The following is a 24,988-nucleotide window of genomic DNA, read 5'->3' as shown; positions in this document are numbered from 1 at the left end:
GTATCTCTGTGCCTTTGTTGGCTACAGACTACTAAAGCAGACTCAGTAGAATCAGTGACACAGTACAGCAGTGTGTGATGTATGTGCCAGTATCCAAAAGAAAAATCACTAAGTATAATAAATAGGATATATGGCACAAGATGCAGAAAATTAGTAGTAGTAAAGTAGAGAATTTAAAGTACATACATTTTCATGAAGCATTGCTCTTATTAGATGTAACCTTTATGGATGGATTATATACAGATGTTTAAAGATAATGACAATGATATCATATTTTAAAGCAGCTATAACAGCCTCCACTCTTCTGGGAAGGCTTTCCGCAAGATTTTGTGTTTCTGTGGGAATTTTTGCCCATTCATGCAGCAGAGCATTTGTGAGGTCAGACACTGATGTTGGACCAAAAGGCCTGAATCACAATCTCTGGTCCAGTTCATCCCAAAGGTGTTGGATGGGGTTGAGGTCAGGGCTCTGTGTGGGCCAGTCAAGTTCTTCCACACCAAACTCATCCAGTCATGTCTTTATGGACTTTGCTTTGTGCACTGGGACACAGTCATGCTGGAATAGAAAAGGGCCTTCAACAAACTGTTGCCACAAAGTTGGAAGCATAGCATTGTCCAAAAGGTCTTGGTATGCTGAAGAATTAAGATTTCCCTTCACTGGAAGTTAAGGGGTCCAGCCCAACTACTGAAAAAGAGTGTCTGGATACTTTTGTCTATACAGTGTACATGGGCTGTGCTTAACTCCGACCTCTGTGTGTGTGTGTGAGTGTGTGTGTTTCTTTCTTTCTCTATCTATCTCTGTGTTTGGATTGAGAAACCCTAGCAGCAGACAAACAAGCATGACACCTGTGTGGGTCAGATGTAGTATTCGATTAAATTAAATGACAAATGTTTCTCAGGCCATGTACATGTATACGCCAATACCTGATCCAATTGCTATTGATTTGTAGTATCCTTTTCATGCAGTGTGTGCAAACTGGTTTAATCAGTTTATCAGTCTTCCTGACAAAGCTCAGTCTCTGTAGGAACGCACCACTGTGAATTTAAGATGTGAAACACCTCGATAACCAATCAGGTATTGCTTGGTTGCCTCCGTTCCAAACTTTCACAGTGCAAGTTTGTGTGGCTGCAGTGAAACCCAGTGAATTTCTTCAAATTTGGCACAAACATCCACTTGGACCCAAGAAGGAACTGATTAGATTTAGGTGGTCAAAGGTCACTGTGACCTCAGAAAACACATTTCTGTCCACAACTCGGAAACAGAAGGGCTGATTGTGACCATATTTCACATGTGGTCACATACTGAACTGATAACTTCAATCTTGAGTTTCCACCTTGAAACTGTGCTGAGTGTATAATAGATCTTCTGCTGAAAATATTGTTGAAAATATATGTTAAGTCTCCACATTTTAGAATCCATCAGAATGAGCTTTAGTGGCCTAATGTTAACACATTTAAGGACTTTGATTTGTTTTCGTTTTTCTCAGTGATCACACGCTAATAGACATACAGCAGGACTCCACCGCAGGCTCGCTGGTTTTACAACTCTTTTGCTGTTTGATAGGAAAATGAAAACTCTCAAGATTCTCATTTTCCGTGAATAATCTGTGAGAAAAGTCTCTTTTCTTTCTAATCTTTTAAGCCTGTTTATCTTCTGCTATTTAGCTTAAGCATTTTCTCATCGCCAGCAATGGTGGATTGCATATAACTCACACAACTACAACATAAAAGTCCATTTGTAAAGTTTCTCTCGCTTTTCTCTTCCCCACTTTTCCAACTATACCAATTATAATGAACTGGGCATCTGTACACGAATAACACACTGCAGCATGTATCTGGAACATTTTGTATTTTTTTCATATCACTATATATATATATATATATATATATATATATATATATATATATATATTTTGCAGTAAAAAAGAATTGCATTATCAGTTTTTCTTTTTTTCCATTATCATGCTGCCCTAACTGTAATCACATATGTCAATATAGTGAAGTTTCATTTTGCTTAAAAATGTTAATACCTTAAATTCATACTTTACATTAAATTCCTTCTCTACCTGCAGAATGATATGATCTTAACACGATCCTTAATGTAAACTGATGTATTGGAAAAGACATAAAACTGCAAGGTGCTGGTTCAGCCTGGTGTTAAAGGGAGGTGGAGACTGCTGCTTTTAACATATGTAAAATACTTTGCATTCTGGGTGACAGTGGGGCTGAGAACCCCATGCAGCCCCATCCCTGGAATCCATTACGTTCATAATATGTATTAACTTAATAAAAACTAGAATTTGTTCATTTTTTCGATTTTGACCTCAAAGCTCTCCGATCTTGAACATACCAATAAGAAAAGAGAATCTTTGCATCCTGTTGTGTTTAATATTGCAAGCTAAACACATGGATATGATATGTATGTTTATAGATTTTTTTACACGCAGCATAGGGAATTAGAACTTGAGTTTTATGGCACAGTCCTGTGTTGTATAAGGACAATGAAATCGATTTTGAATCTTATATGATTTTTTATAATTCAGATTTTTGCACCTGGTGGATTGTTGTCCAGAGATAATACACAGAACACATGGTGTGCACACACTCACACACACACTGTAAATGCACTTCACACACCTTCACAGTACATCTCTGGCTTTGGGCAAGCCTTCTAGGCAAGATCTTTGCTACTGACCTTGACCAGCGTAAGACTTAAGTAAGCATAAGTAAGGAGGTGGGGATGCTGTGTATTTTCGGAGATGAGCTCTCTGTTTCTGTGTGTGTGAGTGTGTGTATAATTATCCCTATGAGTGCCGCAGATGAATATAGCGGTAGCGGAAGCCCAGAAGATGCGGGAGGGCATACAGCACACTCACTCACACACAAAGGAACACACACACACACACACACACGATGGGATCTGTCCATCCTTTTCTTTTTTTGTCTCCACAGGGGAGTGAGGCTGGAGCAAGGCCTACTTACACTGGCTCTCACGTGGGTTCAAATGTGTGTGTGTGTGTGTTGTATTGTGCCGGGGTATATGCATCTGTTTACGTGTGAGTGTGTGTGCCATTGTGTCGGTATGCAGTTATTGAATCTCATTTGCCACATTCCTCTCTTTGTTGCTGTTGAATCTACAGGGTAATGGATTTATTAAGTTTGCCTGGCAGGCGTGTGTGTGCACATCACATAAAGACATACATATTGTGTTTGTGTGTGTGTGTGTGTGTGGGTGTGTGGTTTCTTCATCTGCGGTATGTGTACTTTGCGTTGATGTTGGTTTTGTGTGTATGTATGTGGCAGTGAGTGTGTGGGTGAGTGTGTGTTTGCCTGCATCCCTGTGTTGTGTCCTGTTATTGTGTGTGTGTGTGTGTGTGTGTGTGTGTCCCAGGTTCTGTGGTCCGCTGAGATCAGATGAAAGGAAAAAGGCCTGTGACTGATCCACTCCTTCTCTACAGGGGAATCGACCTCCCCTCTCCCCCCCTTTTGTCTCCCTCCCTCACCCCCTTTGTGCCTCTCTCCCTCACCCCATCCTACCCTGTTAGTGTAATTCTCACTGAGCGTCTCTCTCCCTCGTCTCTCTCTCTGTCTCCCCCTCTTTCATTCTCTTTCTCTCTGAGCATGTGACCCACTTTTACCACCCACATCTCTCCCGTTCTCTCCCTCTCCCTCTCCCCAAGTCCCGTATGAAGACAGTCTGCTGAGAGCAAACCAGGGGACACAGAAAGAGTGACAGCCGGAGAACAGGAAGCGTAGCTGTGCTCGCACATACAGCGTCACCCTCTGTGATTTAGTTACTGATGTGTTAGCAGTATGCTGTATACATCAGTATGGATAAGTGCTTGTAAATGCACTTTATTTCAGACACACTGTGGTTAATGGAGAAAAAACCCCAAAAAGGTGGGGCTCGAGGTATTTTGGCAGCTCTGACTCAGTCTTTGAGCAGCTGTCAGGCCTGCTGTTCAGAGTGTGTGAGTTGCTTTTTGTCGGAGGCTCTGTAGGTGGTTCTTCCAGTGCGTGAGTGCGGTTGGCTCACTTGTTGTTTGCTGTTTTTGTGTTCTCGCCTTTGGTTTTGTCCCTCGCTGTGTGTTCATTCGCTTGGTTGTAGGAGAATCCAGAAGAATGTTTTCCCTCACTTCAGCACAGGAATGTGTCCTCGGTGGTGGAGGCACACGCAGTGACACAGCACAGGGACTACACCTCCTGTACTACTGCATGTAGTCTGCAGTTTTTATGCCATATCAGTTTGCATTCAGTAGGGCTGCAATTATTATAATTTACAGTTATTTCCATTAATAGATTAATAGTTGAGTTGCTAAAATTAACAATAAAATTGTGAAAATTCCTTATCACAGTTTCCCAGAGCCCAGCGCGGCATCTTTAAATTCTTCATCTTCTTTTGTCCAGCTAACAGTCTAAAACCCAGAGACTCTACATTCACTATCGTCCAAGACCAAGAAAAGCAGCAAATCCTTTCACTTGAGAGGCTGACACCAGCAAAGGTTTTTTTTTTTTTGACTAGAAGCAATTATGACAATAGTTTTCTTCCGACTGACTAATTAACTAATCGACTAATTGTTGCAGCTCTAGCATTCAGTAACATACATGGCTGTAAGAAAATAGCAATACGCTTCAGCATTGCAGTATTGTGTGTTGTGTTACTGTACTGATCAGTGTACTGTACTGTATCGGTGTAATTAAGGTAATTATAGCCATAAATCTGTTTTACATGCATCTAGTTGTACAGTTTAAAGGTTCACTTACATGCACAAACAGCCCCCAAATGCCAAATGTGCTTAAACACATCCTTTTGAAGATTAAGAACAATAGTGTTGCACTGGTCAAGAATAATGAAGTAATACTGAGGTAAACTATCAGGTGTTCAAAAATCAAGGATAAGAATAAGGCTAGTAGTAAGCAAAAATAGTTAGTGTCCAGCTACTTATAATGGAAGCTCGTGGTCTTGGCCCTGTGTGTGTTTCCATTCTGGCTGTTGGCTCACTTTGTCAAAGTCAGGATGGCCCTCCGCAGACAAATGCTGCCCACCCCTAATATAGAGCCTCTCCTAAACGTACTAACAAATTCCCAGTGGAACACGTACACAGTCATGGGCAAACTGATTCCTAAATTACACAAACTGCATCTCTACTGTCAGTCCTGTCATAATGGATAAACTGTAATTCCCGAAGACATGCATTTCTGTTGACTTGGACACACACTAATGGTCTCTTTCAAAGTAGGCGAAGCCTTTAATGCCTATACTTTGTCTTTCCTCTGTAGTACTGCACCACCGAGCACATGTGGTTGCTGACTTTTTGGAGCTGAAAACATGTTGATTTAGTGACAGTTTAATAAAAGATTTTTAATAATAATTAGACTGCCAACCAATACCATGGACTACCATTATACCACCAAGTACAAGTAAGCTTGACAAGGATTTTTTTTTTTTCTTGACAGTCCAAGTAGCTGTGGACAATAGGAGCAAATGAGACAGTGGAGTGGGGGATGTTTCCCAGAAAGCACCGGGGCAGTAGACAGAACTCTCAGCCGTCGCCTAGAGGTTGGAGAAGCGCCTTGTGATTGGAGGGTCACCGGTTCGATTCCCCCACCGGAATTGGTGCCATTAGCAGGCTGATGTGCTCTTGAGCAAGGCACTTAACCCCCAATTTGTTCCCTGGGACATTGATGCTGCCCACTGCTCCTGTGTGTTTCACTGCATGTAATTTGCTGGGTGTTGCATGTGTGTGTTCAACTAAGGATGGGTCAAATGCAGAAGACGGATTCAGTGTGTGTATGTAAAAATATATATATGCTGTCAATAAAGTGATTCTTAATTCTTAACACGTTATTGGCATAAATTGTGTTCTACTTTGTTTCTATTTCTTGTTCATAAGAAATGAAATCATTGCCTGTCAGCACATTAAAATACAGTGTTAAAATACAGTGTTAACTAGTGTCAGCTATGCTCTTGTGATGTCTCATACCTGAGAACCTGAGATCACAACAGTAATAAATGAAAACACACATCAAGCCACGCTGTGTATAATATGAACCTTCTGTAAGTGGTTCATCCAAATATATATATATATTTAGAGAGAGAGAGAGTTCTTAACAGATCCTCGGGATCTCCTGTGTCAATCCTTGTGTGCTCAGTGTTGCAGTACTACAGAGACAAGACAAAGAAACAATTACTTTGTGTACAAATGAAAACAGAAATGCACATCTTCGAGTATTACAGTTTATTATGACAGGGCTGACAGTAGCTGGTACTTGTGTACCATGGGGAATTTGTTGGTTGGTTCAGGAGAGGCTCTTAATCAGGGGTGGGAAGCATTTGTTTGTATCGAGGGCCATGCTGACTCAGATAAAGGGCCAGGAATTGGGCAACAGAATAGAAACATGACACACAGTGCTTTGCGGCATTAGCACGCTTGGTCGAAAATGTACAGTGGTGCTGGTTCATGCTGTCTTTGAACCGACACTTGGCCAAATATTTGGACGTCTATCCTTGGTTAAAAATGTGACATTGAGAGGCAGTTTTTGTCTTTTTGAAGCATACATCTTTGCCTATGTCTTCGTAACTGCTAGCGTAACTTGTCACTTGAGGCCTTTAATCTAATCTAAATGTAGACAGCGACCTCTGTTGGATTGAGACAGTCCACAGACTGGTTCTGGCCCTGGGGCCGAATTTTGCCCATGTGTATTTTAAACATGGATTTATTTTAGCCCCCTATATGAAGCAATTTTACAGGCCTTTAGACTCAGACCCAGCTGTCATCAACCCTGGCATTTTCCTGAAAATTTCAAAACCTTCTGTTTCCATACTGAAATGTCAGATTGTAAGAAACAGTTAAATGTCTCCTTGCTCCAGTTTGCTGAGGATAAAAGGCCAATGACAGAGATGAAGGAACAAATGTGGTTTCAAATTTAGCTGGCTTAGTGTGGAGAAGGCCTGACCCTGCTATTTTTTTTTGTTTGTTTTTTTAAATATATAGCAGGATTTGTAGGATGACTCCTCCCTCTCTATCTTATTCCAACACTTTGCTCAGGAGGGGAAAGGACAGTCCATTAAACGTGTGGTTGATTTCTTTTGTGTTTGTGTTATTATTGGTTACATCTAGGATTGAGTGCATCACTTATGATACTGATAACTTTCAAATGAACGTGTAATTCAGCTACACGTTCAATGCACATTCAATGCATTCGCAAACTTCATAAAGATTTGTGTATATTTTTGCAAACTCATAAATCTGATTATGCACACACAGATTGAAATACAGTTGCACAACCTTTTTTTTCCAACTTATTTTTGGGACCAATTTTAACTTGATTTATTGTTCATGGTATATTCATTTTCATTTTAATCTTTTGTTTGCTTGTTAGTGTAGGTGACAATTGCTTTTATTATGTGTATTTTAAGTCCCTCAGCCTATTTTCTTGTTACCTGACAAACAGCAGAGTGAGGTAAAGGGATCTACTTTCCATTAGGCCATTAGTATTCAGGATATGTAGCCTGCTTGCTTGCTGCCCGCCACTCATTCCCCAGATAGCGAATCAGCCGGCGTTGATTAATTTCAGCCTATTAGCACCCCTCGTTCCCCTCCCTCGACTCCGCCCAGGTTAAATCCCCGTGCACACCCTTGTGCACGCTCGCAGGCGAGGGGGTGCTGCTGGTTGAGCGATGGCAGAGAGGTTGCCAGGGAGCCAGTCGTTGTCAGAACGATATTAATGAGTGCGCTGCTCGTGCCCAAAGAGTGTGTGTAGATATATGTGTGTGTGCGCCACTGTGTTCATGTTTATGTGTGTCTAAGTGTGTGTCTTTAATTTTTGTATTTGTATGTCAAGTGAAGGCAGGGTGTGTGTGTGTGTGCTGTAGAATGGAAGGATGATGGTGAGAATGTGTATCTGAGTTCAAACATGCTAGCATATGTCCGTCCAGTACATACGTGCTTTTAGGCTGTTTTTGTGTGTCTGTCTGTAGCTGTGATATCCAGCAATGCCATGGCCTGAGGGACAAGGGCTTATGTTGTGTGTGTGTGTGTGTGTGTGTGAGAGAGAGAGAGTGTGTGTGTGTGTGTGTGTGTGCGCACTCTGTGGAGGCCTGTCCTAGTTTTCTTCCTCTCACCAGGGAGCCAGAGGATCCAAGGACTGACGCACATCACCTGACAGCCGCCCCACTGCTCCACGGCCCTGCACCGTGTGTGTGTGTGTTTGTGTGTGAGGATGTGACGGAGATGGAGTGTCTGAATTTGTGTAAGTGTCAGAGCATGTGTCTGTCTGTGTGTGTGTGTGTGTGTGTCATAAAGATATGAGGAAGTGTTAGGAAATCCATCAGTTGAAGCATAATTCCATGTGTGTAAGCACTCTCATGTATGTTGATGTGTGTTTGTGTTCAGAGAGTGTGTGTGCGTGTGTGGGTACAGACAGATTGAAAGAGTTGGAGAGAGCAAATTTTGGTGTAGTGATCTCTTGAGGTGTGTGTGTGTGTGTGTGTGTGTGTGTGTATGTACACCTTGGGGGATGCCTGGAGAAAATGGTGTCACATGAAGCTTGGAGTCAACATAGCTAACTGCGCTCCACTTAACCTCAGTATGGACTGAGGCTGTGTAAAGTGAAACATATTACCTGTAATACATGATGCAACACAGAATATACTATATATACTGTATACTGATCAGCTGTAACATTAAAGCCACCTTCTCAATATTTCGTAGGTCCCCTCTGTGCTAGCAAAACAGCTCTGACCTGTCAGGGGAATGGACACAGGACCTCTGGGGGTGTTTTGTGGTAACTGGCATCGGAATTTTGGATCCTTTGGGTTCTGTGCATTAAGGGTGGGACCTCCTTCCTGGAGGCCCCATCTGATAGGAGGGTAGAATTTGCTTATTCTGTTGTACCCCACAGATTCTCAATCAGGCTGGGGTCAAGAGAGTCTGCAGGGTGTTGTTGTGGTCCTTGAGACATTTCTGACCTGCATCTCATTAATTATCATGTTTTGTCTTATTTTTCTTAATCAGTACAAATTGGGGGGTGTTGCCTAGGTGCAGTGACTTACTTGAGTGCCACATTGTTACCGTGAGGTAGCCTGGCAATTAGCGGAAACGCTGCTCCATACCAATAAATAATTCTACAAATACCTTTGTAGAACCTCAAAATTTTGTTTGTCCACTTCAGTTTTTATACAGATAAACAGACTGCTCTGTTAAGTCCCGCTCCTCCTCCTCCGCTCCTATATCCTAATAGTGATACAGTATGGTATGGTAACGATAGTGAAAGCGATATTCATTACCCAGTAGAAGGTGTATACGTGTGTGTGTGTATAGAGAGAGATGTATAGATATTAACTTCCATGCTATGCTAGGTACTGAAGGTATATTGAATGCATACACATGCTGCTTGCCTTTTTAATTACTGTAACAATCCATTCATTAATGGATAGTAAAAAGTTTAGAGCAGCAACACTGTCTAAAATGGCTGCAGTGTAATCCTTGTGGCTAACTTTGACTGTCAAAGTAAGACATTCAAAGTACATAATCTTACAATGTTTGTTTTTGACATAGACTCAGAGTCAGTGTCTGTCAACATTGCACACTCGCTCAAATCTACCAGACATTGAAAAAGAATTTTTTTTATTGGGTCGTATTATATGCTTGTTTTACAGTAATCCAAGCTCAACAGAAACAGTATAAAACTCAACAAGACCACCTTTGCTCATCTTTCCAGAGTTAGCAATCGCTGACTCTGGTTTGGTCGAAATAAACCCTTAATTCAGATGTGAAAATATTGGGAGAGGAGCGAGAGCGAGGGTGGACATCAGAGAAGCAGTGGGGGAAAACGGTCTGCAGAACCAGAATACTTTGACAGCTAAAGCAGTTAATGAAAGCTTTATTTCAACCGATTGTTGGAAAGCAAAATAAGTAAGACTATAACTTTTTTTAAATTTAATTGTCTTCTGTCTTGATCGCCGGGTGATGTGGTGTTTCACTTTTACACTGTGATCTGTAGACTTTAGCTTCTTCTTTTCAACCTGTTTTTGCTGTTGGGTCAGTTTGACATTCATATCCTTTAAACACACATCATATACCCATGTGTCTGCTTTGTTAATGAAATCCCTTTTATGTTTTTTGGAAAAATTAGATAATATTTTTTCAGTAAGTCCAGTTAATGACATCGTGGGCTCCGTTTCAGTTGCAGCGGCTAATAAGGAAAGGGCAGGGCTGTTTTACAGAATAGTTGTTTCTCCATCTCGTTCTCTATATGCTAAGCTAACAGTGAAGGGCATCCCACCTCCCAAAAATACCTGGGAGTAATTTGTCTTGTACCAATACAATACGAGATGAAACCAGCAGAAACTTCCAAACCGTCCTTGAGTTGTGAAGTCAAACTCATTTAGAAGCTTAACTTCTGTCACACACTCAAATAACTTGAATTAGCCATCTGTCTCTCCACAACTTTGATGGCATCTATTTTAAGAAGGTGAAGGGTCACATTTGATGATTCGTAAAATATCCATAATCACATATTTTAAATCTCCTGTGACCACTCCAGTCCATACCTTATGAGAGGTGATAGCATATTCATAGTCACGCAGGTCTATAGGCGCGCACACTCATAGGCCTGTGTGCTTTATTAAAAAAACTGTCATGAATATCTCATAGGCTGCTAATGCTGTGTGATACATTAGGATCTGAACACATTAAAGTTTTAAAGGCGCATTAGACTGTCAAAGAAAGAAAGATTAGAAGAGGAGTGACGGAGAGACCAAAAGAGAGTAACTTAAAAACAGATCAGTGGTAGTTTATATTTGTACGTTTTTATAGTTTATTTCTGTGAGTGGGTGACATCAAACTGCCTGCTGGGACTGACAAGGCAGAACAAAGAAAAACTTCATACGAGGGTGCCATTCAAAGAAATGTAAGACATCGTGAAAGTAATAAAACCACGCGGTAGGGTATGGTGTGACGAGCGACGTGTGTGTGTGTGTGTGTTTTCAATAATTCACTGTCTCTAATCTTCAGGGTTGTGTGACTGAAGGGCTTTGAGTTTGAGCCTATCGTCTCTCACTCTCATAATATTGCTGATGTGTGAGTTTGAGTATGAGTAGTTTGAGTAAGTCCCTCTCCCTCTGTCCTTTGGTTATTACTGCTGACCTATGAGTTTGGCCTTATCCCTGCAGAGGCCCGCTGCACACCTCAAACCATCTGTGTGTGTGTGTGTGTGTGTGTGTGTGTGTCTCCCAATGCGGGCTTGGTGCTGTGTCAGCGTTGCTGGTGTTCCACATATGAGAGGTCGTGACCCCGCAGCCTGGACTACACTTGTCTTCATCTTCCTGATTACATATTAACACAGTGGACACACACACACACGGTCGTTGTGGTTGCATGGTCCTTTGACCCTCGGTAAGAAATGAGTTGTTCTCCCAGCGGTTGCAGGGACCTCACCCAGGTCATTAATGCGACACTCCAGAGTCCGACAACTTCTCATCGTTTCCATGCTCGTCTTCATCCTCTTCTGTTCTCCTCTCCTCCATATGAGGCCTTATCCCACAGTATAATGTGTTTTTCTTATGGTTTGTCTTCTTCCTCTTCAGGTAAGCGGCTCCAGGAGTGGGTGTGTGTGATTCTGTGCCTCTTCCTTTTCATCATCAACTTCTCCTTCCTCCTCCTGCACTTCTCCACCGTTCACATCTACAAGATCTTCCTGGGCATCGGTGAGAAATGGTCGAGCTAAGACAAAGCTTTCCACTTTTAAAAGCTACTTATCAGAGCTACTATGAGAACGTTTTTTTTTTTTTTTTTTCTTATCATTGTCAATTTTTTTAAATTTATTTTTCTAAACATCACTGTTCCAGTCCACGTGAGGCCTTTGTAACACTTGTGTAAAATGTTTTTTGGTGTTTGCTTGCACATTTAATAACAACATATGTTGTTCCTTTTCTATTGTGTCTGTTCCTGTGTTTGTGTGCCAGTCCTAGGAATAGTGACGGCAGACTTTGCATCGGGGATGGTACATTGGGGGGCAGATACCTGGGGATCTGTGGACATCCCTGTAATTGGCAAGGTGAGCATGCATACATACTATATACACACAGACAGTCGGGCTGCATTAAACAGCTTTTACTAATTTGCCAACAACTATTGTACAAAGTTAAGCCTCATTTTCCTCACTTGTCAGAGGTTGATATGCGAAGTGCCAACCTGTTCATCAGGAGCAACACGGCAGTACGCTCAGCCGTGCACACACATATTCATACACTGATGGAACAGCCATCGGGAGCAATCTTGAGTTCAACATCTCCCCCAAAGACTCTTTGATATGCCGTCAGAGCCAGGGATCAAACCATGACCTTCTTGTTAGTGGACCAACAACTCCTCAGCCTCTTCCACTTCAGTTTTTGTACAATTTTGTTACCTTTAGACAGAGCCGGGCCAGCTGTTTGCCTGTGTTTCCATCTAGATGCTAAGCTAAGGGTCTCCTTTCAGTATTTTCCATACAGGAATGAAATGTATCATTTTTTTCAGCTAACTTTCTGCAACAAAAGCAAATATGTGTATTTCCCAAAACTTTTATTATAAACAAATTTATTCCTTTAGCCTTTTAACATTTTATAACCATCTGTAGCCAAACTTTATTTTATTTAGAGATAATGTTTGTTTTTTGTCAGCCAATGCATTTTACCAAAAACCACCTGCATCTCATGGCCGGTAACTCCGATGTAGTGAGCAAAGATGAAAGATGAATCAGATAAGATTTGTTGTGTTGAAACTCATAGATGTCTTCCCTTCTCTTTGAACACGTGTGGTACATGTATCTGTACATGTGTCTGTGGTACATGTATTGTGTGGTACATCTTATCCTCCTCCTCGTTCTTCTTCTGCTTCTTCTTCTCTGTGTGTGGATGGCAAACCAGTTGTTCAGTCAGTGAAAGCAGTTTGGCTCTGTTTTGTCAGCTCCATCGCCTCTAACTTTAACCATAACTTTATATATGATTATGGCCAATAAATAACCCATTAACAGTGCGATATGATGCTGGCTTATACTCATACTGCCATGGTACTGGATTTCTTTGCTGTGTGTTTGATTCAGTTGCTGGAGGACATCAGTTTAGTATGTGCTTGTATTTTTGATACCAACAGTGTCTGGCAGCTGAATAGGACATTTACTGCTAATGGATTTGTATAAAGAAAAGCATATAGTATATAGTATATAAGTGCAAGTGAAAACCTTCAAAGAATATCTAAGAATGTTGTAAACATTTCAGTGAGCCCTAGAGTTTTGGACTACAGAGCTGATACTGTGCTATACCTCCAGCTCAGTGTGCCCCCCCCAGCCCCACCCCCTCCTGAGGCTGCGTCACAATGGCAGCCCTGTGGTTGCACCTTATTCCCACAAGCCTCGGGACTGCCATAGTGACCTGGAAACTAAATGTCACTGTCTCACAGAGGGATCTCCCTGTAGACAGTAATGTCCATGGTCCCCAGTACATACACGACACACCCACAAACACACACACACACACACACACACACACACACACACACACACACATATATGCATGGACACTTGCTGTGAATGGCCACACAGTGCTGGGAGGCATGTTCACATATGTATTTAGACATGAATAAAGATGGATGCACATACACTTAATTCTCACATCAAAACACATCACCTACATTAATTCACACACACATTTTCCCAAAGCCAATTAGAGTAAAGGTTAGCCTCTTTTCATCCAATTAAAATGAGTGTTATCAGGTGCAGCTTGCAGATTGGTTCATGTGAACTTTGCTTTGATAGATGAGATGAGAGTTCAGAGTGTGTGTAATTATGTGTGTATATTTCATCTTATATTTATTCTATTTATGAAATATTCATTGATAATTAATTAGTGGAAATGTTAACACTAATGCGTGTTTTGAGACCTAAAGCATCCTAATTATAACCATGGTTATCTTTTATACTTAATCTACATGTTACCAAAGTATGATTAATAAGTAATATTATTCTCTGTTTAATTAAAACTGATGTGGTCTGTCACATAAACATCAGACTAATACAACCTTGAAAATATGTATTATGAAAGTTAATTAACTGTACTGTACGATTATACAAGTGGTAATGGTGTGTAGTAATAGTGTGTATTGTTGCTCTAAAGCAGTGCTCTCTTTTACACACATATAGTGTTAAAGTCATACTCCTCACACTCGTTGGTAAGTATTTACAGAATGTGGTATGTGAATTTGTTTTCATATGTCAGAAGCAAAGCCTGTATGGTTGCAGCCACTGCAGTCTTAAAAATGTCAGAAGGTCACTTCAAGTGACTAATAGTGTTTTGTTTTTGTAGTTCATTCCAAGCAGATGCAGCTGCTCACATGCCAGCTCTTAAACTAAGCTCGGTATTAACCTCCCCTGAATCCAGCTGCAGCTGAAACTTAACCTGGTTATAACAAAGGCCAAGTGTTTTCTAGGTGCAGATTTATGCATCGCTAATTTAAAGTCGCACCACACAAACTAGTTCTTCCATGAATTTGTTACTAAATATCCACACCCACCAACTAATGCAGCTACCTGACCCAGCTAATGTATGACTCCATTAGAGTAGACACATGTGACCTGATAAAATGCTTTTTATTTATATAATGATTTAACCTGTAAAAAATGTATTTCTTATTGTTAAAGGCCAGCACAATTATCCTTGCTCCCCATCATGAGTCCAAAATACAGCAGTGTTTGTATACTGTATACTACACCTGCATAGTCTGACAGCACTGATTGGTTTTTCTTCCAAAATTCATGTTTTGTTTTGTTTTTTTCTTTAACTGTCAACATAACCCTTTTAATAACAAACCATCATCCAGTAGGAACTCGAGGTATTTAAAGGAGTAAACAATTTCAGTGTGCATTGACATCAGCTGTATTGGGAAGGATGGTGACAGATGACTTGATATCACTTTCAGATTTCCGTTCATTTTATATACGTGCTTTCACTTGTTAGTCTCTAAAATGGCAATACGTCTTTCAGTAAACTGTCATGAGTTAATATTGCCACAGGAGGCTGTTGTGGAGCCTTAGTCATCACAGCTTTGGCTTAAGTCCCTTCACTGCAACACAGTCTGACACTAAGTGCTTCTAAATAGCACTTTATTGACTGATCTGTTTAGTATGATGAAGTTTGGTGTTGATTGGGCTTTAATGTGATGTTTTCCTCTCTGAATACTGAACATAATGTATTTTGTTGCCGCATTGTGTTATTTACAAAACGGCACATTTTTGTACATGCGTTTTATTACGAGTAGATTTTAAAGAATCTTTTTTTTATTTTTTTCCAAGCCCTGTGCTGCTTTTTGTGTTCGCTGAAGGTACTGTGTGGCTGGATGTTTATTTATGATGTGGCATTTATTGGGGTTTGGGGTAGTTACTGGGACCAAAGGCACGGCGGCAGTCACAGATTTGCATGGTGTGTCGGACGCTGTTGGAGACTTCTAATAAAGACTTTAACTGGAATGGAAGAATGGAAGAATGGACCTTTGCAGAGAACACAGGGATGACAATAGGCTAGTAGAAAGTGTGTGCGTGTGTGTGTATGTGTGTGTGTATGTTTTTGAGACAGAGAATAAAGCCGGCCTGTGCTCCCAGTTAAAGTTAGTTTGAATATCAAAGACGAGCATGATGGAGAACACCTGAGGCTAATAGTGGCTGCATTTTTCAAGCTAGGATGGAATATTTGAAGCCAGTGTCAACCTTTGTTGTTTATTTGTTCTGTCATTTTCCTGTTTAAATGGTGTTTGCGTATCTATGTACTGCATATGTGCATGTATTTGTCATTACTTTGTTCCCTGTTATTGTTATATGTTAATAGTAAATATTCATAACAAGCCTTTTGTGTCACCATCGCACACCTTTGCAAGGTGAGGTTGGTCTGCCTCAAACTAAGATGTGAAATTCTCCCAGACTGCACGTTGCTAATGCTCTTATTCAGAAATTGTTGAACGGTGTTTTGCTTTGATAAGAGCCTTTTCACTCTCCAGTACTGAACTCTTTAAAAAGTGCACTACGTTCTCCCTGTAGTGTTTCCATCTATGACTTAGCAAGACTTCGGGCCGTGCTGTTTTATTTGTCGTCATCATGTCGTTTAGCTTTAATTGACTCAACAAGGATTTAGCAGTACTCTAATGACACCACTTTGAGGACAAAGTCACGCTCATTAGTTCCCAATGATGCTCGATCCACGTTGAAATTTGCCAGATGTGCTTACAATTTAGAGATATATGTTTGAACATCCTTCCTCTCTAACCGTTTGTGTTCTGCACTCTTTTAACAGCATCTATGCTTTTCTCATCACTTCAGTTTCTTTTTTGTTACATCTCTAACAAACACGACTCTTCTAAGGTGACTCAGCTAGTGAGTTAATTGAATGACCCTAACTCAGTTGCTACTTAAAGGCCAGGAGTAATAGAAAGAAGAAAACGTAGCTTTGGTCAAAGAGAGAGAGAGAGAGAGAGAAAAAACAATGGAAAGTGAGATGAAAATACAGTACAAAGGTCGGGGGGACAAAAAAAAGAAGGGGGTGGGCGGGCGTGTCCATCCAACCAGTGGGACAGCACGGCTTGCTGTGGCGATGGGCGATGTGAGCTGGTGATTAATGGACGTCGTGCGAGGTGGGCCGATAAACGGTGTGGGATTAGAGGACACATAGCGACCGGTGGCCCACCGTGAACTGGGAGCGCTGATGCCGCCCCACTCGGCACGACCTCCGCAGCTTAGCCGTGCTTTCATCTGGCTGAGGGCTGTGGCGAGGAGGGAGGGGGTGAGAGGAGAGGTGAGGGAGAAGCGGCGGAAAATGGTGATGGGTATATAATTGTGCAGATATCAACAGATAGTTTCTGTGTTTGCAGTGGCACCTACCAACAACGTTCGCTGATAGATGTGTGCGATTGGTTCGAACAGCTAACATGACAATAATGAGTTTCCATGCTGATGCTTCCACGGTTACAGGCACACACACACACGCAGAGAGAGATACACACTGTGGAAATACAGATGCAAACCTTCCTTTTTTGCTTTTTCCACAGAGGGAAATAAATTACCTTTATCCTGTGTGTACGTGTGCATGTGTGTGCATGTTTCTTTTTGTCCTCTTTTGTGCTTCTGAGATTCAGTCTTTCATTTGAGACCCCCATGCTCTCACAGACAGGTGTCTGCCTCTGCACAGTGCAGGTGGGGTTTGCGAGCGTGTGTGTGTTTGAAGCTCACATTTTTGAGTTTGCGTGGGGCGTCCATGGGTCATTTATGCTTAGGAGTGTGTTTCTGCGAGCCAACTGCTGTTCTGTGGTTTATTAGGATGCTGGATATGAGCTTTTGGGTTGCGATTGGTGCTCGGCACTGCTGAGTTGTGGTGTGTGTGTGTGTGTGAGCGTGCATTTGATCTGTATTTGCGTGAAAACTGTAAACAGCGGTTTCCAGTGTCTGTTCTGATTTAAAATGAATGTAAATCAAAGAGCCAATAGGCACACAAACAAGGGTAAAATTTTGCTTAAGACATCAGTTGAATTTGGTGAAAGTTGAACTGAGATATCAGAAAGCCAGCAACTGAGAAGAATTGACTTGATTCCTAAATGACTGAATTTGGCCCTTGTGTTTTGTTCATGCCGATTTTAAATTTCAACCCGATGAATCCTATCAGGCATACGACAGCCTCCCTGATGTCAGAAGATTCCTAAACATGACAGTCATCGCTGTTGCACAATTGATTAGATGTTGTTTCAGTATTTATACAGCTCCATATTTTACGCTTCAGCCTATTGACTGAAACACGAGTCACTGAGGGTTTCAGCATGAGTCACTGAGTCTTTTATTGAATACAGGTCTAACATTTCACCTCTGTCAAATGACATTGGCTGTAACTGAGCTCATGACTGGTTAGAGTTTTGTTCTCTCACTTTTTGTTCTCCCTCCACCTTGCTGCTTCTGAAGGTGGAGGGAATTACAGAAATGGTTATTTTGTGACTTTTACTCTTCCCGTCTCTGCAGGCATTTATACGTCCATTCAGGGAGCACCACATTGATCCAACCGCCATCACTCGCCACGACTTCATTGAAACCAATGGCGACAACTGTATGATTCCCATCCTCCCGCTGGCTCACATGGCCTACAAGTTCCTCACATACACACCAGGTAGGATATGCTGACTTAATATAGCATACATGTACAGTACCTGGACAAACTGGAAATACACACGCAGACATGGAACGTACACATTTTTAAGTAGGAAGAGACCAGGAAGAGAACTGAAACCTGCTTTTTGTGTTCTGTGTGAAGAATGTTCTCATTTACCTCAGTGCTAGCATGCTTACACTGTCACCATAATTACTCTCACATGAATGTATTTTGAATTACTTATCGCATTAGAAAAGGTTAGGGAAAAATTTTTTATACTTGCTTGAGGTGGTTTTTGCCATTTTTAAAAAGAAATAAAGCACTTAATGGGAAACATATCTTTTGAATAAGTTGACATAGCAAACTTATTCAGAACTTACATGACAGATCAGCCGTTGAGAGCAGGAAAAAGCATCCTTGTCTCATTCCCAGAGTAATTTTCACACTCCTTCGTAGATGTCCAGATGATTGGTTTTGTTTCCTTTTCTTCTTCTGCTCTGAAGTTTGTTAGAGATTTTTGACCTGTTCTTCTTCTACTTTTTATTACAACCATGCAAAACATAGCACATACTGCCATCTTTAGATGACAGTAGGCTTTGCATAATCTAGTTTATTGATGAAAACTTGCCTTATCTTTTTTTTTGGAAACTTTTCAAACATTTGCTTTAAATTCACTTTAATGAAACACAGCTATTGTAAAGCTGTACTGTGTCTGTAAGGTCTTTAGAAGGTCATCTTTATGGGACCTGACAAACTGTAGCAGTGACTTAGTGTTGCAGGATGCCAAAGGTAGCGCAGACTTTAACCGAAGTGTCTCCACTGATCGTGGGCAGGCATGGGGCTGGTTTCGCTGGTAATCATGTGCACTGACCTTACGAGCGCAGGGCAGGTAGGGGAGGGACTAGAGGAAGAAGATCTGCAGGGGAAACAGAGAAACCTGTTATTGAAGAGGCGACATGTCCAACTGTCATGTCTGTACTTGAGCCAAAAGGTCGCTGATGAATGGAGAGCAGGAGGGAGGGGAGTGGACATCAGATAGCTGGGCTTTTATGATGATGAGTTCCTCACAAGCATCTTTGATTACCAGCCAGTTAGCTGGAAATTTACTCAAATGTAAAACGTACATATAACACAATCTTTTTGTTGATCTGAAAAAAGGATCTGAAAAAACGGCATTTCAGCATCAACCAAAAACAATAGAGTGAGGAACACAATTAGAAAATCACAGATATTTGACTGAAAATACCTCAGTATTCACACAAATATTTTTAATTAGGCATTCGTTATTGTCATGTCTCATGTAATTGTTTCATTTTTTCCAGTTCTTTTGAAATGTATTCTTTTTGACTCTCAGAAGGTGGAGTATGTCAGCTTCTCCAGGACAAAAATGTTTATGTTTTGGCTTGACTACATGGAGAACTTTGTCTTGGAACAATTCTTGAACAGACTACCTCAGCAATTATTAGGAGGATTGAAGTGAAATAACCATTTATGGTTTCCAGAGGATAAAGACTAATGAATTTGGTCATCCCCTGACTTTTCATCTGGACTTTTTTTATTCTCGAATTTATATAATAGGATGTCGTGAGATTTGGTCCACACATTCATTTTCTTCTCAGGAGGAGCGTAATAAGCTTGGTGATCATTTAACTTTTTATTTACCATAATCATCAAGTAATTTTTAAATCTGTCCAATAAAATTTGGTTTATGACAAAATACCTGAAAATGAATGACATTCCCTTCAGCGTCGTCTGTCATTATGAGCATGTTAACATGCTAGTGTTAGCGTTTAGCCAGTGTGCATAAGCACAGCATCACAGAGCTACCAGTGTCTTCTCAGAGCTAGTTATGCCCTTATTAACTCTTCACTATGAAATATGAAATGTCAGGGGAATCCAAAGTAGAGTTTTCCATTTAAATAGAAGATGATAAAAAGAGAAAAGAGGAAGTTTTATACATCAGGAAATGGAGAACAGAGGAGCAAAGAGGAAACTTGCAAAGGTCAGCTGCTTGTCCACAGCAGGGACCAGTGAATGGGGATGTGAGGGAGGGAGGGAGGAAAGATTTAGAGGGGAGAGAGCAGTAGTGAGGTTCACTTGTAGGTGACATCCACACCTGTCATGTCACACACCGCAGGGAGTCAAGAGGTCACGAGACAGAGATGGAGAGGCGCAGTGACATCTACACCTGTCATGTCTACACCTTAAGAGGTCACCGCTAAGAGTTTGAGACAGAGGATGAGAGCGCATGGAGAAGAGAGGTAGCGAGAGAGCGCGGGGGGTGGAGGGGTGGCAGAGGGTCACGTAGCGCTAAGATGACATCTAAACCTGTCATGTCAAGCTCCTCACAGTGTCGAGCGGTCACCAGACAAAGACAGAGACGGGGTAGATGGAAAAAGCTGAAAGCCTTGAGGTGACATCTCCAGCTGTGATGTCTCCACTTGAACTGGGGTCAAGAGATCGCTGCTTTAACCAAAGAGAGGGAACGAGGGATGAAGGTAGACAGACAGAGAGGACAGCTGTAAGTCATACGGACAGAAAGGCTCAAGTGAATAACAAGAGTTAGCGATGTGACAGACAGGCAGTAGAAAGAAAAGATGGACGTGAACCAGAGTTTCACTAAGCAGGTATCTTTGGCTCGGTTACATCTGAATCCAAATGCTCTTCAACAGCAGTCAGGTTTCAAGCTGTTTTCATGCATTACGTTATGTGGAGAATTGTTGCACTCAGATGAGTTTGTCACCTGTCAGCTCATATCAGCACTGACACCATGAACATTAAGCACTTCCCAGAAACCAGTGTCTTCTTCAAATGCTCATTTTATATATATAACTAGCTTTAGGCCCAAATGACAAAACTAACTAAATTTAAAATTTCTGTAGATATTGCAATACCATCCATCCATCTGTTCTCCATACCGCTTATCTGTCAGGGTCGCGGGGGGGCTGGAGCCTATCCCAGCTGACTACGGGCGAGAGGCGGGGTTCACCCTGGACTGGTCGCCAGTCAGTCGCAGGGCCAACACACAAAGACAGACAACCACACACTCTCACACTCACACCTAGGGGCAATTTAGAGCAGCCAATTAACCTAATGTGCATGTTTTTGGTATTGTGGGAGGAAACCGGAGTACCTGGAGAAAACCCACGCAGGCACAGGGAGAACATGCACACTCCACATAGAAGGGCCCAGACCGGGATTCGAACCTGGAACCCTCTTGCTATGAGGCGACATCGCTAACCAAAACTGTTTCTGTGTGACTTTCTCACAGAGCCAGTGAAATGCTGTGTCTGTTCCTGGGCCTGTAACTCCAGCTGCACCTTTGTCTGAATACCACATAGAAATGCAGCGCATCTGTCCAGTCCCAGGGATGTTTTGTAGGAATGCTGTGTAATTCTTTTAGCGTGGGAGAGTGGGACTGCACAAGTTACTTAAATATTAAAAGGTAAAGGGGTTGGGGGTGGTGATTCATAGTTGCACTTGAACATCAGTAGGACCTTTACTTGCTTAATAAAGAACAGACAGAATTAGTAGGAGAAGATTTTCTTGAGTGATGGCGTCCAGGTGTCGATGGGTGAAGTATCTCACCCCCAGCTGACTGACTTAAATTTTCCTCCTGGTGCCTGCGGTGCTGAGGTGAAGAACGTTGATGTCAGATTACTGTTTGCCGCTTGGCCTCTCTGATTTTGGCAAACAGTCTGTTTTTTTTTGTTTTTTTTTTCGTTTTTTATTCTTAAACATTGTGAGGAGAATCACTGCTCATCATCATCATACTTTCCTGTTGTGTTACTTACAGACTGCTTTGCCCTCTCTTCTCATCATCCTACTTGTCTGTCTTTACCCCCCCCCCCCCCCCCTTTCCTCATCCTCCCCCTCGGTCTCTTCATCTCTCTGAGGTTCCTGCCAGCATCCTCTCTGTGGGAGTACTACGCCTTCATGCTGGCCCTCTTCATTACACTAAACAGTTTGATCAATTATTCTATCAACTTTACTCTTTCGGTCTTTCTTTCTTTCTCCCTCTCTCTTTCTCTTCCTCTCTCTGTATAAATGTCTTTCTGTCTGTCAACTTTCAGAGGCCTTGACGGCGTCCTATCCCTGGGACTGCTATGTCTTCGCCCTGGCGGTTTTTGTGACACTAACCAATCAGATTCATAAATGGAGTCACTCCTATTTTGGCCTCCCGCGCTGGGTCACGCTGCTGCAGGACTGGCATCTGGTGTTGCCACGGAAACACCACCGCATTCATCATGTTTCGCCACACGAGACATACTACTGCATTACTACAGGTAAGAACTGATGTCAGTAAAATGTCTGCCAATATCTGTTTAACATACAACACTAAAACGGAAATAAAAACAGAATGCCGTCATTTGCAAACTGGGTTTTTCCACCAACAGTTTCATAAAGTGGTACTGAGCTCATGTATTAAAATGGCGAACCTCAGCCCATCCTTGCTTGTGAAAGACTGAGCCCTTTGAAGATGCTCCTTTCATACGCCATCATGATCCTATCACCTGTATCACCAATTTTCAAAAGTAATGGAGTTGCTGCTTTCCAGTTTTTTGAAACCAGTTTTCTGGACTATTACCACAACCATCACTGGTGCTGTTTGCGTGTGAGGGGGATGGTTTAATGTCGCTCGAACAGGAAACAACATTTCTTCTTTGACTTTGCATGTGTCACATCATGGAGACACTGAATGTGTGGGCTTTTGAAAACTATCAGATGTTTATCAGTGTATATATTGTGGGCGGCCATTTTAGATTGCCATAACTGTAAGCTGTTGACTCTGGAATAATTTCACTCGCAATCCACAGCAGATTGGGACAAAATGGCGTCCGTGTCTGTCTGTCTGTCTGTCGGCTTTTTATAAATAACTAAAAGAAAATGTTCTGTTGTGCGTGTGTGTGTGCCTTCAGAGACACAAGGCCTCTGTAATAGATCCACATTCTGTATTCTGTGTGCATCTGGGTGAGAGGGAGAGAGAGAGAGAGAGAAAAGAGGGGAGGATACACAAGGGGGATTCAGCTTGTACGTCACCCTGCGCCCCTGCGGACGACAGATGTGTGTGTGAGGGGGGTGGCACGGGGAAAGTATGTGTTTGTACACGCGCACGGTCATGTGCATCTGCATACTCGAGCATCTGTGTGTACTAGTCTTTTTGACCTCCTCTTCGGTTTCTAACCTGTGTGTGTGTGTGGGAGGTGGGTTGGTGGCAGTCGGGGGCCCACAGGGGACGGCGACGGGCCCCCACTCCCCCAGCCTGGCTGCCTGGGCCGGGCTTGGATTCCACTGGGGCCCGCCTAGCTGCCTTTGTGTTCGCCACCGGCTGACAATCCCCATGTATATTTAATGCTAACCTGCTGTCTGTTCTAACAAATAGGACTTCACAGGCGTGGGGGGGGTTGGAGGACAGGGAGGGGGGGGGTGAGTAGAGAGTGGAAAGGAAGCAGGGACTTGGAGGGGGGAAAGGAGGAGTGCGCAGTGAAAGAAGGAGAAACCGAGCGAAAGAGAAAGAAGAAAAGATGGAGAGAAAGACCGAGTGAAATCAAACAAAACCGCTGGCTGCTTTACTGTCTTCCAGCAGAGACAGGGTCACTGGAGGGACACACACACACACACACACACACACACACACACACATCCCCGCAGCTATAGCATGCACCCTATGCAAACACTTCATGGGTGGTGGTGTGTGAGCATCAGACAATGGTAGCCTAAGTACACACAACCCATGTGGATGTTTTATTTGCTTCTTGCCGGTGTGTGTGTGTGTGTGTGTGTGTGTGTGTGTGGGTATGTGTTCACATGAGCACGCACACCTGAGCGTCTGACATCTTTTTATTTCTGCAGTTGTGCAATTGTGTTTTTGACTTTGCGGGCTTATAAAAAGGAGTATACTGCATTTGAGCAAGCACTACACTCGCCATATATTGTGTGTATGTATGTGTCTTTGGTAATAAAAGTAAAAGGCCCTTTATCTCAAACGTCATGGGACTGCTTGGCTGCTTCTGAAGCAGCGACGTCTGTACATGTGTGTAACGTGCTGAGCACAGACGTGTGTGTGTGTGTCGGAACAGTATGTATGTACAGAGCCTATTGTACAATCATGCATGTATGAATTTGTACATGTAAATGTACTTTGGCCCGCAGCCATGTACATACATTAATGTGTTTACATAAAACATACAGTAGATTCATGGATTAAAATTCTGCAAAAATCAGTGTGTGTGTGGTGTGTGCATGAGACGGTGTGTGTTTCTGTGCATTAGTAGGGGCTGAGGACATCTCCTGGGAGAATCCCCTCATCCCTCCAACCCTCTGAAAAATAGTCTGAATATGATGATGAGGGTGAGACAGGAGGTTAGGTGTAGATAGAAGAACTGATGATCGGGGTGCAGACGGGGGAAAGAGGAGGGAAAGAAGACAATAAAAGGAGGAGGAAGTTAAAGGGACAGTTCACCCCAGAATCAAAAATATGTATCTTTCCTCTTACCCGTAGTGCTGTTTATCCATCTAGATTGTCTTGGTGTGAGTTAATGAATTTTGGCCATGTTAGCTGTAAAGATGTCTGCCTTGTCTTGAATATTATGGAAAAAGATGGAACTTTGCTTGTGGCGCTTAAAACATCGAATAAATAAGAAAACGGCAATGTCTCTTTCCAAGAAATCATGACCTGATCACCTGTGAGCAGTTTCATGTAAGAACTGTTTTTTTGGTTTTTTTTTTCTGTATCACCAGACAAAAGAAAGTGTGTGTCTCCTCATGGAATATGTGGTGTTTAGTTTTTCCAAATGTTTTTTTTTTCTGTGCTTTGAGCACCATCAGTGAA

At 42.1% G+C, this 24,988-nt stretch overlaps 1 protein-coding gene across 1 annotated transcript in view; it reads left to right on the top strand.

Moving 5' to 3' along the window:
• si:ch211-212o1.2 (uncharacterized protein LOC492735 homolog) overlaps positions 1–24,988 on the top strand; it is a 37,616-nt gene that overhangs the window by 8,814 nt on the left and 3,814 nt on the right. The window contains exons 2-5 of the mRNA XM_046394099.1: positions 11,590–11,709; positions 11,968–12,059; positions 18,030–18,174; positions 22,230–22,442. Of these exons, the coding sequence (XP_046250055.1) occupies positions 11,590–11,709; positions 11,968–12,059; positions 18,030–18,174; positions 22,230–22,442 (570 nt within the window). The remainder of the gene's footprint in view (positions 1–11,589; positions 11,710–11,967; positions 12,060–18,029; positions 18,175–22,229; positions 22,443–24,988) is intronic.

This window comes from Scatophagus argus, chromosome 7 (assembly GCF_020382885.2).
Source record: "Scatophagus argus isolate fScaArg1 chromosome 7, fScaArg1.pri, whole genome shotgun sequence".
Lineage (NCBI taxonomy): Eukaryota > Metazoa > Chordata > Actinopteri > Scatophagidae > Scatophagus > Scatophagus argus.
This window is presented reverse-complemented; position numbering and strand designations above follow the sequence as displayed.